Below are 18,074 nucleotides of genomic sequence, written 5' to 3'. Positions count from 1 at the left end.
TAAATGTCCCAATTTTTAATCCATTTTTATCTTAACATTTTTTTAATATCTGGGAATTGTAAATAATTTAGTAAAAGTCAATAACTGGGAGGCTTGAATGTTTTATTGAAGCTCTGTTATGGCTCGTTTCCACTGACTGGTACGGTACGGTTCGGTTCGGTTTGGTACGGGTCATCTTTGTCAAGCTTGCGTTTCCACTAACAAGGGCACCCTTTTGGTGGGCGTGGTGTATGACAAAGTTTCAGTCGACGTCATTCTCGCTGGAGGAAATGTCTACAATAAAGCTGTAAGGGTCACTTACATATCATCTGAGAAGCTCTTCTCACAAAACAGATGCTTCATACACATAAATACTGGTGTAGAAATGTTTATTACTAACCTTTCAATGAACATGAGTTGATTATAACTGCAGATCAAAGACAGTGCGAAACAGCCTACTGTAACATCTGTAATTATATTAAATAACTAAATAAATGAACATATATAAACACATACAGCCCCCTACAGTCACCGATATGTTACCAACTACAGAAGAACTACATATAGCAGACATTTCGTCAGTATTTAGGTTCAAAACAACACAATATATAGCCTACAGTCAGTGAAAACCTCTCATCTTTGTCTGTAATCTTCAGCAGCACATGTAGCCTCTGTTAGAGAGTAATTCCATCATTCTGAGTTCATATTAGTCCAAAAGGTGATAATAATAATAGTTAAACAAGGCATCACGTTTGCTGAAAAAATAATGTGCTCCTTTTTTTCCGGCTTCTCCTTTGTTTCTTCACGCTTCACTCTCGCGTTTGTCAGTGTCTGACAGGATCGGGTTTCAAAAGCACGTCAATAATCAAGCGCAGGTTATTATCATCAGCTCAAGAAGTTTGTTATTTCAGATATAGACGCGCGGCGAACACAAGCAAGAAAGCAAAACCGCTCGCGCCTCAGACTGGCTCGTTAAAAAACTACGCGGCACAGGGTAAATCTGCTCTACTCCATGGCTTTGTGGCTGTTTGTCAAGACGACGACAAGGTTTGTTTGAGCCCAGATCGACCATGGCTCGTTATTATATGTATAAATAATTCCGCTGTAATCTCTCGGCTGTGTATTTTAAACATGGCGGGTTTTTTGTTTTCATTCTGGCTTGTTGCGTAAGCGAATGACGTATCTCTGTAAACCAATAGCGTTCAGCTGCGCGTCTAGCTCCGTCTTTTGGTACCCTTTCTCGTGTTTGGTACCCTTTCGAAAGGGTGCTGAAAAAGTGGTACGGTACGGTTCGGTACGCTTTTTGACAGTGGAAACGGCTATAAAAGCGTACCAAACCGAACCGTACCGTACCCTCAGTGTTCCACTTTCCTTAAGTTTGAATGTTAAAACGGCCCTCCTGTGAATTGTCAGTCACTGATATACCCCCCCACAAAACTGAGTTTGAGACCCCTGCTTTAAGACAAGTCATTTCATCCGGCGGCCACCTTTGGAACGCCTCTTGAGCAGTATGCTCGTGCATTCTGTTTGATTAAGGAGACCTCAAATTCTCCAAAACTGCTTACCATTAAATTTCATATTAGGAATCACCAATAAAATTAAACAACAAATCTCTTTAGTTTCATTTCTTAATGGCCGAATCACACAAAATCTGCAGAAACTCACGTCTGGTTTGAGCCCCTCTCCCAGAGTATCGTCAATCTATAGCGATGGATGATTGGCTCATGTACTCGAAGACGGGGCTTTATTCGCCATATTGACCGTTACACTTTTCCCCATTCAAAACGATATGAGTGACACGTCTTCTATGTATTCTATAGTCTTTGTCTCAGATTGCTTATTGATTTGTATCATCCAGTATTTTAATATTAGAGTTTTAGCTTCAGAATAAAAAGATCTCATTAAAGCCTCGTGGATTTATTTCAGGGTTTGATGCTGCAGATTTCCCTTTGTGTCATTTGTTTTAATAGGGCACTTTTAAAGCCACTGAGCTGTGATCGTCTGTGGAGCACCGAGCCAGTAATGAGCCGGCGTTCAGACTTTCTCTTTGTCCATACATCATTAACATTTGCACTCGTGTGTCCTTTCCTGCACTTGACACTGAATTGAGGATGAGAGAGAGAGAGAGAGAGAGAGAGAGTGATGTATAGAGCGAGAGGACAGATTGTTCCAGAAGCTCAGGACGGAGGAACATGACAGAAGTTGATTTGGGAATGATTGAACAGCTGTAGGCGAATAAAGGAAAGCGAGCTTGATGCAGGATTTTGGACCCACTCTTGGTCTTACATGGTGCATCAATGTCTTATTTTTAAAAAAAGCGGAAGAAAAAAATGGTGTTTTCCATGATATATGACCTTTAAAAAAACATGAGATTCTTTTATGTGGTTTAATGTGCGCTTGGGAGACCTTCTCCCCCTTAAATACTGCAGAAACCCATTTAAACCATGAAAAACGAGATCTACTGAACTGGGAAACATCTATAATTGATCATAATCATGTTACATCGCAATCTCTGAAGAACTATCATCTCGCTCTTAAAGCATTTGGTCCTGTTTAATCATGTGATCACACATAGGCTGCATTTGCACTGCAAGTCTTAATGCAAAGATCTGATTGTTTAGCCATATTCAATTTTTTGCCCTGGCTGTTTACGTCACCTCCTATCTGTCATCTGTTAACATTAAAGAACCCATATCATGCATTATAAAAAAATGCATTCTAATGTATTTCAATCGGTAAAGGAAGGGGCACACATCACATTTTCAATGTAGTATAGATGCCATATGTGAATAGCCCCATATTAAATTGACCTGAGAGATGCATTTAAACACAATTAAACACATATTTGGCAAACTACAGAAAAGAGGCAACCATTTTAATCAAACTTACAGGTTGTAATCCAGAGGAAGAAGAAACTGGTCCATATGAACAGTGTACTGACAAAGTCCATGTTAAGGTCTGACAAAGTCCCCTACATTAAAGGTGCAGTATCTAAGTTTGACACCCAGTGGTTAAACAAGGTATTGCACTTCTGGTTTAAAACAGGGCAGCAATGTGATCGTGCACGACAATCCGCAAACGTCAATTTTTTTACGCGACGCTTCAAAACCTTCTCCACCAATCAGATTGGCACTTTTGTTCACGTGCATGGAGCTGCTGAAGTTACAGTAAACTGCACTTGGAGGCGCTCAAGTGCAAAACTGTCAATGTGAGCGCACATTGAAGAAGATGCCCAGAGACGATATAAACGTGGAGCTGCTTATTGCACTGGTGAACAATAATGATTTCTTCATTTACTTAAACCATCCATCCTTGTTCGAATCGCCAGTAACTTTTAACAACCAGCGCATCAACTTCCTGTCTTCTTCTTCTGTGTTACAAGCGGGTGTTACAAGTTGTGTAGCGCCATCTAACGTCAAGGAGTGATTTTGCATACTCTTCTGCTTAACGCCAGTGAAAATCGCTTGGGTTTGAAACCAGGAAAAACGTTTCAAAACACTGACGATAAACGCAAACGAAAAGCCTCGGTGTGTACGATCTTTAGGATGAAGATTTTCCTAATATGCACATTAAGATTTGTATAAATATGTGCATTAGTAAAGCTTTACTGCTGGCTGAATTGAACATGTTAATGTAAATGTGAATATGCACATACTTTTCTCTTCTTTGTTGTAGTTTTACAAAAAAGAAAGATATTGAGAAGAACAATTGACAGTAAAGTCAAAAAAAGTTACCTGTAGATGCGTATATTTTGGTCGTTGGTTCTGACGCGTTTGTTGCTTGAACGGGTCAATAATAAAGTGAAACGTCCATACCTTTGCAAATAAAGTTGGATATTCCAATCCATTTATTGCCCGTTTTGTCAAAATTAAAAAAGTAAACATCAAAACAAATATAAACCCGTTCTCACAGCCATGACGTTCAAAAAGTTTGTTTGACCTTCTTCTACCCCTCAGCTCTACGTGAGGAGAGCATAAATACCATTGACAGCCTCTAGTGGCGTGAAAGAAAATTGCAACCTATAAATGGCTCCAACATTACCCAATCTCTTTTCTGCTGTGTTACGCTCTGTTAAACTTTTGTTCAAGCAACCACTGATTGGGACATTATTATTATTATTACTATTACGCCTATTATTAAATTGTAATATTTTTATAGCAGTTTAAGACTAGAACCGCCGGAAGTCGCTGTATGCCTAAAATTGCCAGTGCAGGGAAATTTTACCCAGCACAAATTTTGTTTAGAAATTGCTAAAAACAAACAAACATACTATTTCACTGTTTCTTTTGCCACTGTTAGCAAAAAGTGTCTAATAATTATTTCAGGATAACAAGATGATTTCAGGATTTCAGGTTATGAGTAGGTTAAAATGTCTACATTTGTTACTCCACTTATTTCTCCAGACTCTCCATCATTCATTGCATTTTGTTTTTTAATAGCTCTACAAATCACCTTCTTTTAGTCATTGTGACTTAATTAATTTATTATAACCACTAATTCAGAGAGTGAAATTGAAAAAGTCATTGGCGAGTAATTTCAAACATAAGCAGTGCATGAATACAAGCATTTTTTATAGTGAGTAAATTTGACCCACGCTGGCGCTTACACGTATAAATGTCCCAATTTTTAATCCATTTTTATCTTAACATTTTTTTAATATCTGGGAATTGTAAATAATTTAGTAAAAGTCAATAACTGGGAGGCTTGAATGTTTTATTGAAGCTCTGTTATGGCTCGTTTCCACTGACTGGTACGGTACGGTTCGGTTCGGTTTGGTACGGGTCATCTTTGTCAAGCTTGCGTTTCCACTAACAAGGGCACCCTTTTGGTGGGCGTGGTGTATGACAAAGTTTCAGTCGACGTCATTCTCGCTGGAGGAAATGTCTACAATAAAGCTGTAAGGGTCACTTACATATCATCTGAGAAGCTCTTCTCACAAAACAGATGCTTCATACACATAAATACTGGTGTAGAAATGTTTATTACTAACCTTTCAATGAACATGAGTTGATTATAACTGCAGATCAAAGACAGTGCGAAACAGCCTACTGTAACATCTGTAATTATATTAAATAACTAAATAAATGAACATATATAAACACATACAGCCCCCTACAGTCACCGATATGTTACCAACTACAGAAGAACTACATATAGCAGACATTTCGTCAGTATTTAGGTTCAAAACAACACAATATATAGCCTACAGTCAGTGAAAACCTCTCATCTTTGTCTGTAATCTTCAGCAGCACATGTAGCCTCTGTTAGAGAGTAATTCCATCATTCTGAGTTCATATTAGTCCAAAAGGTGATAATAATAATAGTTAAACAAGGCATCACGTTTGCTGAAAAAATAATGTGCTCCTTTTTTTCCGGCTTCTCCTTTGTTTCTTCACGCTTCACTCTCGCGTTTGTCAGTGTCTGACAGGATCGGGTTTCAAAAGCACGTCAATAATCAAGCGCAGGTTATTATCATCAGCTCAAGAAGTTTGTTATTTCAGATATAGACGCGCGGCGAACACAAGCAAGAAAGCAAAACCGCTCGCGCCTCAGACTGGCTCGTTAAAAAACTACGCGGCACAGGGTAAATCTGCTCTACTCCATGGCTTTGTGGCTGTTTGTCAAGACGACGACAAGGTTTGTTTGAGCCCAGATCGACCATGGCTCGTTATTATATGTATAAATAATTCCGCTGTAATCTCTCGGCTGTGTATTTTAAACATGGCGGGTTTTTTGTTTTCATTCTGGCTTGTTGCGTAAGCGAATGACGTATCTCTGTAAACCAATAGCGTTCAGCTGCGCGTCTAGCTCCGTCTTTTGGTACCCTTTCTCGTGTTTGGTACCCTTTCGAAAGGGTGCTGAAAAAGTGGTACGGTACGGTTCGGTACGCTTTTTGACAGTGGAAACGGCTATAAAAGCGTACCAAACCGAACCGTACCGTACCCTCAGTGTTCCACTTTCCTTAAGTTTGAATGTTAAAACGGCCCTCCTGTGAATTGTCAGTCACTGATATACCCCCCCACAAAACTGAGTTTGAGACCCCTGCTTTAAGACAAGTCATTTCATCCGGCGGCCACCTTTGGAACGCCTCTTGAGCAGTATGCTCGTGCATTCTGTTTGATTAAGGAGACCTCAAATTCTCCAAAACTGCTTACCATTAAATTTCATATTAGGAATCACCAATAAAATTAAACAACAAATCTCTTTAGTTTCATTTCTTAATGGCCGAATCACACAAAATCTGCAGAAACTCACGTCTGGTTTGAGCCCCTCTCCCAGAGTATCGTCAATCTATAGCGATGGATGATTGGCTCATGTACTCGAAGACGGGGCTTTATTCGCCATATTGACCGTTACACTTTTCCCCATTCAAAACGATATGAGTGACACGTCTTCTATGTATTCTATAGTCTTTGTCTCAGATTGCTTATTGATTTGTATCATCCAGTATTTTAATATTAGAGTTTTAGCTTCAGAATAAAAAGATCTCATTAAAGCCTCGTGGATTTATTTCAGGGTTTGATGCTGCAGATTTCCCTTTGTGTCATTTGTTTTAATAGGGCACTTTTAAAGCCACTGAGCTGTGATCGTCTGTGGAGCACCGAGCCAGTAATGAGCCGGCGTTCAGACTTTCTCTTTGTCCATACATCATTAACATTTGCACTCGTGTGTCCTTTCCTGCACTTGACACTGAATTGAGGATGAGAGAGAGAGAGAGAGAGAGAGAGAGTGATGTATAGAGCGAGAGGACAGATTGTTCCAGAAGCTCAGGACGGAGGAACATGACAGAAGTTGATTTGGGAATGATTGAACAGCTGTAGGCGAATAAAGGAAAGCGAGCTTGATGCAAGATTTTTCACAGAACACTAATGCCACATTAGCCAAAAAATATACCAAAATAGAAGTAATACTTGTAATAGGTGTCAGTGCAATACAGTGCAAGCTTTGTGATAGGTCGGTTTGGTAGCAATGACGAAGGTTTTAGGCAATGTGTGCTTTAATTTCAGTTGGGATAAATAATCATAGATAGTAGGTAGTGTGTGTTTACTTCAAATATTTTAAAATCAAGTAGTGTACCCTACATTCAAAAGTCTCTCACTTGTAAAATGTGAGCATATCCACTGTACAAAACTTACCAGTGATCTATGAGGGCAAAAACATACCAAAAAAAATTATTTAAACAGTTCATTAATTGTAAACGAGTTAAAATATTATCGGAAATACTGTGAAAAATTCCTTGCTCTGTTAAACATCATTTGGGAAATATTTAAAAAGAAGAAAGAAAAAAAATCACAGGAATAATTTTGACTTCAGTTGTACATGGCAATGTTGATGTGTTTGATCTTGGCGGAATAAATCTGCTACGCTGCTGCTGCTGCTTTGATTATGATGGCAGAGCAAGAACTTTGTATTTATGTTCATTTCAAACCAAACATTGTAAACACCATTTGTACGTATGTGTGTGTGTTTTAGGTATGTGAACACACTCCTGAAGTTGGTGCCGCAGGTGCTTCAGCTGCAGGAACAGTTACGAGACGCCGTTCAGAATGGAGACATGGAGACATCGCACGGCATCTGTCGAATCGCCGTCTCTCTGGGAGAAAATCACTCAAGGTAAAAAACACACACACATCTGATGATGAAAATGCTATGTGTAGGTAACAAGATTTTTTTTTGTATTGTATATAATGTTGTCACTTAAGTCTTATTAATTATAAACTACATATTATAAAACAATATATTTATGTATTTATAATTTATTAATATATTTAAAATAAAAGGAATTAAGCGTCTTAGCCCAGAAAGGATTGCTTAAAGAGACAGTTCACCCTAAAATGAAAATTCTGTCATCATTTACTCATTCTCCACTTATTTCAGACCTGTTTTGAGGTTTCTTTCTTTTGTTGAGCACAAGACCAGTATCTATTGACTTACATAGTGTTACTGGTGTTATTTTATTCAACTATGAATGTCATTGGGGCAGCACGGTGGCTCAGTGGTTAGCACTGTTGCAGCAAGAAGGTCGCTGATTTGAGTCCCGGCTGGGCCAGTTGGCATTTCTGTGTGGAGTTTGCATGTTCTCCCCATGTAGGCGTAGGTTTCCTCCAGGGGCTACAGTTTCCCCCACAGTTCAAACACAAGCGCTATAGGTGAATTGGATAAACTAAATTGTCCGTAGTGTATGAGTGTGTATGGATACGTCCAAGTATTGGGTTGTAGCTGGAGGGGCTTCCACTGTGTAAAGCATATACTGGATAAGTTGGCGGTTCATTCCGCTGTGGTGACCCCTGATAAAAAAAGGGACTAAGCTAAAGGAAAATGAATAAATGAATGAATGAATGATGCCTCGTTGTGAAATATGTAGGAAAAACAACAAAACATGTTTGCATGCAGACTTTAGCCTCTATTTTAATGATCTAGGCACAAAGTCCAATGCGCAGGGCGCAAAAGCATTAAGGGCTTATCCGAATTCACTTTTGCTATTTTAAGGACGAAAAAATATGCTGTGCGCTTTGGCGCATGGTCTAACAGGGTTGTGCTTATTCTCTTCATGAGTTCTTGGTGTGTTTTGAGCATAAAACAATCAGAGACTTGTCTCCTATTCCCTTTAAGAGTCAGTTGTCGCGCCATGGCACATTTGCTATTTACATAGCAGACTTAGTGGATAAACTGAACGCTTCACTAGCGAGAAACCAGTAAACAGCTCTGCAGCAAAAGGATTGATGGATAAGGAAATGGTGTTGTACGCACAGACATCCGTTAGCCTACATATTTAATTTAGTTTGTTGCGCTGGACTTTAGATCTGCTTTCCGCTGGTCAATTGTGCAGTCTATATTAGTTCCTCAAAATAGCAACGCACCAACAATGCACCTCAGCACACCTCTTTTTAGACTAAAACACCCATGAGTGCACAAAATGGCGCATATGGATTTGCTATTAAACAACGTGGCAGAAAATTGGAAAATTAAGGTTGCGTTGGTCTGAAAATAGCAACACGTCTTGCGACTTATTGCATGGTGTATGATAGGACCCTTTGTGAGTGGATAAACTGAACGCTTCACTAGCGAGAAAACTATTAAACAGAGCATCTGCATCGCGAGGGTAAAGAACAAGCCTCCTCCATTCAACCTCTTTACTTTCTCTTTACTTTTACTCTTTACTCCTTTACTTTCGTGGGGTGAGGAAACGGTGGAAACTCACTCCACTGCAGACATCTATTAGCCTACACAATTAATTTAGTTTGTTAAGCACAAAGATTTGTTTCAAAACTTTTTCTAAATTCAGTTCTATTTTCCAGCAAAGGAATAAATCAACAATAATAATGAAGTGTGGTCAAAAACTTATTTTGGAGTTATATCCAAACACACGTCCTGTTCTTATGCCCCATATGGTGACGCATACATCTCCAAAACTCGACAGGTGGACAAATCTAAACTTGTTTTTATTAAAACAAATGTAAATATGCATATAGAAAATAACACTGATAATAATATAAACATGCATATGCAAACTGTCATGTATAAACTGAAATAACAATGCGCCTTAACACACCTCCTTTCTAGACAAGCACACCCATGAGTCCACAAAGTGGCACAAAACAAATGGATTTGCTATTTAAACAATGTGGTGGCAAACGTGAAAATTACTGTTGTGCTGGCCTAAAAAATAGCAACACATCGCGCCATACACGTCTTGCTTATTGCTCTGGGTTAGAGCTGCACGATTAATCGAAAAAAGATCGCGATCTCGATTCGACTCCCTTGACGATCTTAATCCAGCATTTCTACGATTCTGCCAATCATATTTTCAAGTTTGAGAGAGAAGCAAAGGCGGCTGCACAAGTCTTCACATTGTTTTACATAAGTTTCTCAGCGACATAGACACCTCCAAACGGGGTTGAAAGAGGCACATACTGTATTTATAAAGAATAATTCATCTAAAAATGTCATTTCTGTCTTCATGTAATGCTGTATTTGCGGCCGCGAAATCACACGTGACGTGAGCTGCTGACCGTGAGCTGTTATCACAGAGAGGTTGGGCGCGCGTCCTACTTAATAATAGACTCGCACATCTACTTTAGTGATCAGAATCTGCATATGCTGTGAGTAACGGGTTAGAAAGTTGTAAATAACATTCAGTTTGTGGCACAGAGTGATCGTTTGGGAGCCGCGCGGGAAGTATGAAAAGCACTTAGCTGTGAAAATGAAACCGAAAGCGAGCACATCATTTAAATAATCATACCGCATTTCAGAGTTATGATTGCGACAAGCATTTGATCTGTTTTTTCTTTCATAGACAACACACAGTTGTGCATGAAAATAAATGTTTACAGTGTCAGTATAACTACTCTAGCCTATATAATGTTGCATATAATGCAGGAGGGAATCTGATAATGACAAATGTCTGATTTTACCAGTGAATAAAAGGTCTAATAATGATGTCAATGACAGATTGCAAGCATATGTCTCAAACATAATAATTCAACTTCAGAATTATGAATAGTTGTGGTCTGAAGTTATCACTTTAACTGTGTCCTGGTCATTATTGCACAGTAAAGTCTGTGCAAGTCCACCATTCCAAGTCTATTCAAAATTTAGCATTTTAACCAACAGGGGTCCGTTCTTCGTACCTCGCTTAAATGATCTAAGATGATTTGGCAGATCCTGGATCTTTTAACCTTGATAGCTGATCTCTGGCTAATTTGGTTCTTCAAACAAGTTCGCGAATCAGATTAAAATCTCAGGATAAACTGATCTGAGATATCTGCGTGTGTTGTGAAGGACAAATCTATCAATCGTCGAATTCATGATCAGCAGTGCAATGATTGGCTGACGGCACAGCAGAGCAATGACATCATCTGATTAATATTCAATTATCCATGTGAGCAAAACTACATAAGCTGTAAACGGTTTGTTAAATACGACACGCAGTAACTTTTCACATTTGTTGTGAGCTGCAGGCTTTACACTTCGTGTGTCAGGAGTATTTAGCAATTTATTTAGTTTTACAGTTAGAGCAGATTTTCTTTATTATAGTAGCCATAGTAGTATTATAGTAGCCGGTTTCTTTTTTTTTTGTTGGTTAAGATGTCTGCAGCTTTTGTGCAACATTAAATCACCATCATATTAGCTGTCAAAACTTGTGCATGACTGCATAAATGTATTATTCCTTTAAAAAAAAAAAAAAAAAAAAAGTTATTATTGTGGAAATTATCATACGTTTGCAAACGATTGCATGCACTTGTATCTAAAAAGTCCATATCAATAAATTTTCTCTTTGAACCAGCAGGTGGCAGTCTTTGTACTTGTATTTCAGAGTGCAGATTGCAAAGGTTTTATTGATATATATTTTTTAACTTTATATATAGTTTAAAATATATATTTACTATTCTCACAAGTGTATATAACTACTACTGTAAGAAAATATCAGAAATCGGTACATACTTTCAGTATTATCTTTGCTTGAACTGACCCGATCTAATCCTGTTTATATGAAATGAGCCTGCTTCCGAGTAGGTTTGAGCTAGCAGAACTGTTGATATGACAACAAGTCTCGAATGATTTTTGATGAACGAAAAGATCCTGGATCATGTCAAATCGTCAATAACCAAATCCTGCTAACGGAGTAATCCACGTACGAAGAACGGACCCCAGTAGACCTACACATATTGTTATTGTTGTTTTACCATATGCTTAAGGATAACAATAATAAAGCCTACTCATATTAACCTTTATTTTACATCTACAGAATCGTCAGAAAATCGTGATCTTAGAATCCAGAATCGTGCAGCCCTACTCAGGGTGAATGATAAACTTTGTATAACTTAAATTTTTCCGTTGAAACCTGATTAACTTGTTAAAAATAAGTTAAAGCGACATAAAATATTTGTTGTTTTGACTTGTTGTCGTTACATTTTTAGCAGTGAAGAGCTCCACCTGATTCTATTGTAAATGTAGCAGAAATGAGGAGACTAAATAATGATTTAATTGAACAACTTGCAGCAAAACGTGAAAATATTACCTGTGCCAGGCTTAAACTAGCAAAGAAACATGTGCGGTGTGCCTGGGGTCTCATTGAGCAGAGTGGATGATAGAGCTCTATGTGTGTGCGTGCATCTGATAATTATGGTGAGATCTTCGTTTTGAAAGCCGCTAGTCTCTGTGGATATTCTTGAGCCGAATGAGCAGATGATTTTCTCATGGCGCGTCCCACTTCCAGACTCAAACTTGATTTCGGTCAGGCGTGTTACACCTACAGGCAGTTTTGCTGAAATTCCAGCTTTTTCCATCAGAGCTCTGGCACACTGACAGACAGAGATGCAGCACATTTGACGTCGGCAACAGAATAGATCACATTTTCTCCTTTCATTTAAACATGGGTCAGCCCATGAGCCACTTTAATTTATATTCAGGCTACCAAAAACTAAGTACCAGGGATTAAATATATAATAATATATAATAATATATTGAAATAAATGAATAAAATCAGTGTAGGTTTGTATGGTGAGCCGAGTGTTGTGTTGTTTTGCTGAAGATCTGTCCTCTTCCTCTTCCATCAGAGCTCTCCTGGAGCAGGTGGAACACTGGCAGAGTTTCCTGGCACTGGTGAATATGATCATGTTCTGCACTGGCATCCCGGGACACTACCCTGTCAACGAGACCACCAGCTCTCTCACGCTCACCTTCTGGTACACACTGCAGGTGAGAGTCCTACTGTCACAAATATCTGAGAGAAACCGCTTCTGGAACGAGAACAAATGATGTAGGGCTGCACTATATATCAAAAATGAGTCAATTCAATACATCACTGAGAGCTACAGTATAAAGACCCTTTTCACAAGACTGTTATGACACATTTAAATCCTTGAAAGTATTTAATATTTAGATTTTTAGAAAAAAGTTTAAACATTTCTGTGTATTTATGTATGCATTATAGCGGTGTCAAAATTAATTGCTTCTTCAGTGCACCGCAATGCTGACGCGGACAATTTGGTATTGGTTCAGTAATAGATCCTTTCCAGTTATTATGTACTGACGTCATTTATCTCATGCGCTATGTCGTGGTAGAATAATATGGCGAGTAAGGAGACCGTGAGTAATTAAAACTCACTGATATGGAGAAAATGAAAGTAAACAAACACTGTGGCCCCTTTGACCTGCTGGCGTGACGTTTCCTCTCCTCTCGGCTGTTATAGCGATACTTGTGGATCCAGCCACTAGCATGTCTGCAGAGCGTGTTTTCTTGACCGCGTCTATCGTGGATCAGCTGTGATCGCCGCATCAGTTTATCAGTGTCACTTATCGGTGAACAGCGTCATGGCGTTAGAGCCAATCGCAGCCTTTTCTTTTGAGCACATGACCAATCATAGGCTTTGAACAACTCTCTTTTGACAATGCTTAAAAAGCAAGCAGGATCATATTTTAGGTTTGTTTATTTACTATAAAGGCTCATGTTGTGCTGTGCATGTACTTGAGTTGTGTTTGATGCAGAGTGTTTTCTTTCAGCAGGTAAAATTAAAGGTACAGTTCATATATCTGACTGCTTGTATTAAAAGAGAAAATTGTATTACAAATATGATTATTATAAATATTATTAAAATTATACATTTTGTTACAAGAATTGCTGTGCTGTGAAGTAAAATATAAAATTATGTATGGAAAGCATCGTCAATGCACCGTGATGCACAGAGAATTCGAATTAAATTGAATCAGTGGCATGATAATTGTATCCGAACTGAACCGTGAGACCAGTGTATGTTCACAGCTCTAATGTATTATATCACATTTGCATCAAATTACAAAAAACAGACAGTAAATACAATAAAGAGTGAATTTGACCGTAAATCAGTTTTTGCTGCTGTGCCTTTAAATGCAAATGAGCTGATTCTTCCCGCCCACTCTGTCATTTTGCTACAGAGAAGGATAACCAATGCCTGATGTCAAGATAAACAGCAAAAAGACAGACACAATGAAACAGAGAGCCACAGTCAAAAATACCACAGTAAGATGAATGAGCCACACACAAATTTTAATGTAAACGGCGCACACGCATAAAAAATCTACTTGTTTAAGAAGTCGGCAGATGTGACAGGATGCCCACCAATTATGCTGCTGTACAGAGGTCATTGTAGCTAAGTTACTGTACAAAACAAACTTGATTTGATGTCCACAAACTGAGACTCTTGTTATAGGATTAAAGCGTCCTTGTTTATAGTTGTGTACACTATGAGCTGTGCGGATTACAGCGGTTATGAATTACGTAGCTCAAAAGCTAAAGTCCAAAATGCTATAATAAACACAACGTGTAGCACTGACTGCTTCTTGAAGTGAGAGTTGGAACAGATTATTTTATCCCAGTTTCTTTGCAAATCCTGTCCTGTGGACATGTTTATGCATGTTAATACTGAGACATGTTAATATGCACCTGTCAATCATTATCAGTGGGCGGGGAAAACCGCGCTGTTCCGTCACGTTGCGGTGGGCTGCAAGATCGCTGGGATTTGGATCCTCTTTTAACGTCAGGAAATTTTAAAAAAGAGACTTGTTGTGTTTATATCACCCCAATATGACTGTGGACACACTATACCCATGAACACTTCTGTCCAAACAGCATCCAAACGTTGATTTAGCATGGTAGGGGTTCTTTAAGTGCCAAAGATTTATGTATTGTATGCATAGGTTGTTTATCAGACCAATCAGATGGGGCTTTTTTGTACCCACACAGCCTCAGTAGATGCTGTTCAGCTATTAGCTAGAGCAATGCTAGTGCCTCGAGCAGAGAAATGAATATAAATACTAACGACGTGAGTCAAGACGAGAGAAGAAAATGATTAGACAGCCAATAAGAATCCGAACATCCGTTTTAAACTCTACATTGCACCTTGTCATATTTTTTAGCATAAATTGAGAATAAATATCAATGATGTTGTGGGAATATACATTTATATAATTTAGTTCCAAATTAGCAATAATCTATATATAACTAAAAAGTTATATACTTTGGTTTTTAGGGTGTGACAGACCTTAAAATCTCTTGGTTTCCTGAGCCCTGACTGTCTCCAAAGTAATGCAAATTGTCAGTTATTGTCAGCAATTGTCTAGCAAATGGTCAACTGGTCGGACGGGTTCTGTCTCTAGAACAGGGATGGGCAAACTCGATCCTGGAGGGCCGGTGTCCCTACATAGTTTTGCACCAACCCTAATCAAACACACCTGCTTGTAGCTTTCTAGTGATCTTGAAGACACTAATTAGGGTGTTCAGGTGTGTTTGATTAGTGCTGGAGCAAAAGTCTGCAGGGACACCGGCCCTCAAGGATCGAGTTTGCCCATGCCTGCTCTAGAACATCATTTGCACTTTGTTTTCATGCTAAAATGTATCGTGAATGGGTACTTGTATGCTGATGAGATCGGGGCTGGAAAGGCAGTTTACCCTGCCGACAGCAACACTTCCTTTGCATGCTTTGTTTTAGACTGTCCCCACCTACATGTATCAATGTCTGTAAACATGTATTCAAACTGAGTGTCTGCTGTAATAGTTCAGAGTTCTTTCGATGACGCCACAGCGACGCTGAATTCCTAAGGATTTTGCTTTGAAGATATCAGAAAGTTCTACCTGGTTTTTGGGCTCTTCTTAGAATCTCACAACAGTTTTGGTGCCGTGAGCCAGACTACAGAAATTCACAACAATGTGTTTATGTTAGTATGTATAATTATTACATGAATGAATAATTTAAAGAAAAGAAAACGTTATATTGCAAGAAATATCGTTATTGCAATACTCAACAACATCTCATATTGTGTGTGTGTGTGTGCGATTCCAGCATTGAAGGAGAGTCTCTGTTAGACATTGAACTGTCCTTCACACAGTATCTGAACCTCCACCCATGCTGTGTGTTTACCGCTGTGTGTGTCATGTGTTGAATATTCATAAATGTCCTTCGCTTTTGTCCTTGAACGTTATCAGTCTGTTAGAGACATATTTCATTTATGTTTAAAGGTGAAGTTAGTTTATTTATAGTTAGTTTTATATTTATTTTTGCTTCTATATGCAAGGTGACGCGGTGGTGCAGTAGGTAGTGCTGTCGCCTCACAGCAAGAAGGTCGCTGGTTTGATTTGGCTGGGTCAGTAGGAGTTTCAGTGTGGAGTTCGCCTCTCATTCACGTGGGTTTCCTACGGGTGCTCTGGTTTCCCCCTCAAGTCCAAAGACGGTATAGGTGAATTGTGCAAGCTAAATTGTCCATAGTCTATGAGTGTGTATGGATGTTTCCCAGTGATGGGTTGCAGCTGGAAGGGCATCCGCTGCGTAAAACATATGCTGAATAAGTTGGCGGTTCATTCCACTGTGGCAACCCCAGATAAATAAAGGGACTAAGCTGAAAAGAAAATGAATGAATACGATATGCACAAAACCGTCATAAATAAATTGGATGATAGAAGTTACGTTCAAAGATTGGGAGATGTCGACTAATTTGGTATTGTACAATGTCCAATGTGAAACGTCATGATGGACGATAGCATCGTCGTCATAGGTGGCAGTTAATTAATTATTTATGAATAATTATTTAATTCTTAACTAATTAATTATTTGTAGCCTACAGTTTCAACTACCCCACCCGCATGGTCTTTGTTTTACCCATAACCAAATCATAAATAAATAAAGAGAAGTTGCACACATAATTACCACCTGTCAATCGCTTTTTCTGGCATGAATAGGCATAGTGATCTGTGTCGTTATAATGGCGTTGACAAACTTGGTTGGTAAAAAAGGTGCACAACCAACAGTATTTGAACCAACAACCAACAGTATCTGAACCAACAACCAACAGTATCTGAACCAACAACCAACAGCATCTGAACCAACAAGCAACAGCATCTGAACCAACAAACAACAGTATCTGAACCAACAAGCAACAGTATCTGAACCAACAAGCAACAGTATCTGAACCAACAAGCAACAGTATCTGAACCAACAAGCAACAGTATCTGAACCAACAAGCAACAGTATCTGAACCAACAAGCAACAGTATCTGAACCAACAAGCAACAGTATCTGAACCAACAACCAACAGCATCTGAACCAACAACCAACAGCATCTGAACCAACAACCAACAGTATCTGAACCAACAACCAACAGTATCTGAACCAACAACCAACAGCATCTGAACCAACAAGCAACAGCATCTGAACCAACAAACAACAGTATCTGAACCAACAAGCAACAGTATCTGAACCAACAAGCAACAGTATCTGAACCAACAAGCAACAGTATCTGAACCAACAAGCAACAGTATCTGAACCAACAAGGAACAGTATCTGAACCAACAAACAACAGTATCTGAACCAACAAGCAACAGTATCTGAACCAACAAACAACAGTATCTGAACCAACAAACAACAGTATCTGAACCAACAAACAACAGTATCTGAACCAACAACCAACAGTATCTGAACCAACAAGCAACAGTATCTGAACCAACAACCAACAGTATCTGAACCAACAACCAACAGTATCTGAACCAACAAGCAACAGTATCTGAACCAACAAACAACAGTATCTGAACCAACAAACAACAGTATCTGAACCAACAAGCAACAGTATCTGAACCAACAAACAACAGTATCTGAACCAACAAGCAACAGTATCTGAACCAACAAACAACAATATCTGAACCAACAAGCAACAGTATCTGAACCAATTCAATTCACCTTCATTTGTATAGCGCTTTTACAATGCAGATTGTGTCAAAGCAGCTTCACATCATAGTGAAGATCATAGTACCAACCATAGAACCAACAACCAACAGTATCTGAACCAACAACAAACAATATCTGAACCAACAACCAACAGTATCTGAGGTTTTCGCTAATATTACTAAGTACACGCGTGAAAGCTAAAGATTGAAGCAGTGTACTGAGGCTGTGACACGTTACCTGATAGACTCAAAAGACTGAAGGGTCGTTAGATAGAGACAAGATTAATTAAATATCACGTTTAGCATCTATAGTGAGATACGATCCAGCGGTACGTCCTTGATAAACTTTCTGACGTGTACTGATCTCTGGGGTCACGTGATTTACATTTTCAGCGGTATAG

General features: G+C 38.9%; 1 protein-coding gene across 2 annotated transcripts in view; it reads left to right on the top strand.

Annotated features, from left to right (window-relative positions):
- ipo13b (importin 13b) overlaps nt 1-18,074 on the top strand; it is a 119,924-nt gene that overhangs the window by 43,638 nt on the left and 58,212 nt on the right. For both annotated transcript variants that reach the window (XM_056480801.1, XM_056480799.1), the window contains exons 4-5: nt 7,453-7,593; nt 12,540-12,681. In XM_056480801.1, coding sequence (XP_056336776.1) covers nt 7,453-7,593; nt 12,540-12,681 — 283 coding nt within the window. The remainder of the gene's footprint in view (nt 1-7,452; nt 7,594-12,539; nt 12,682-18,074) is intronic.

This window comes from Danio aesculapii, chromosome 20, assembly GCF_903798145.1.
Source record: "Danio aesculapii chromosome 20, fDanAes4.1, whole genome shotgun sequence".
NCBI classification, from domain to species: Eukaryota; Metazoa; Chordata; class Actinopteri; order Cypriniformes; family Danionidae; genus Danio; species Danio aesculapii.
Note: the sequence above shows the minus strand (reverse complement) of the source record. Positions and strands in the feature narration are given on the sequence as shown.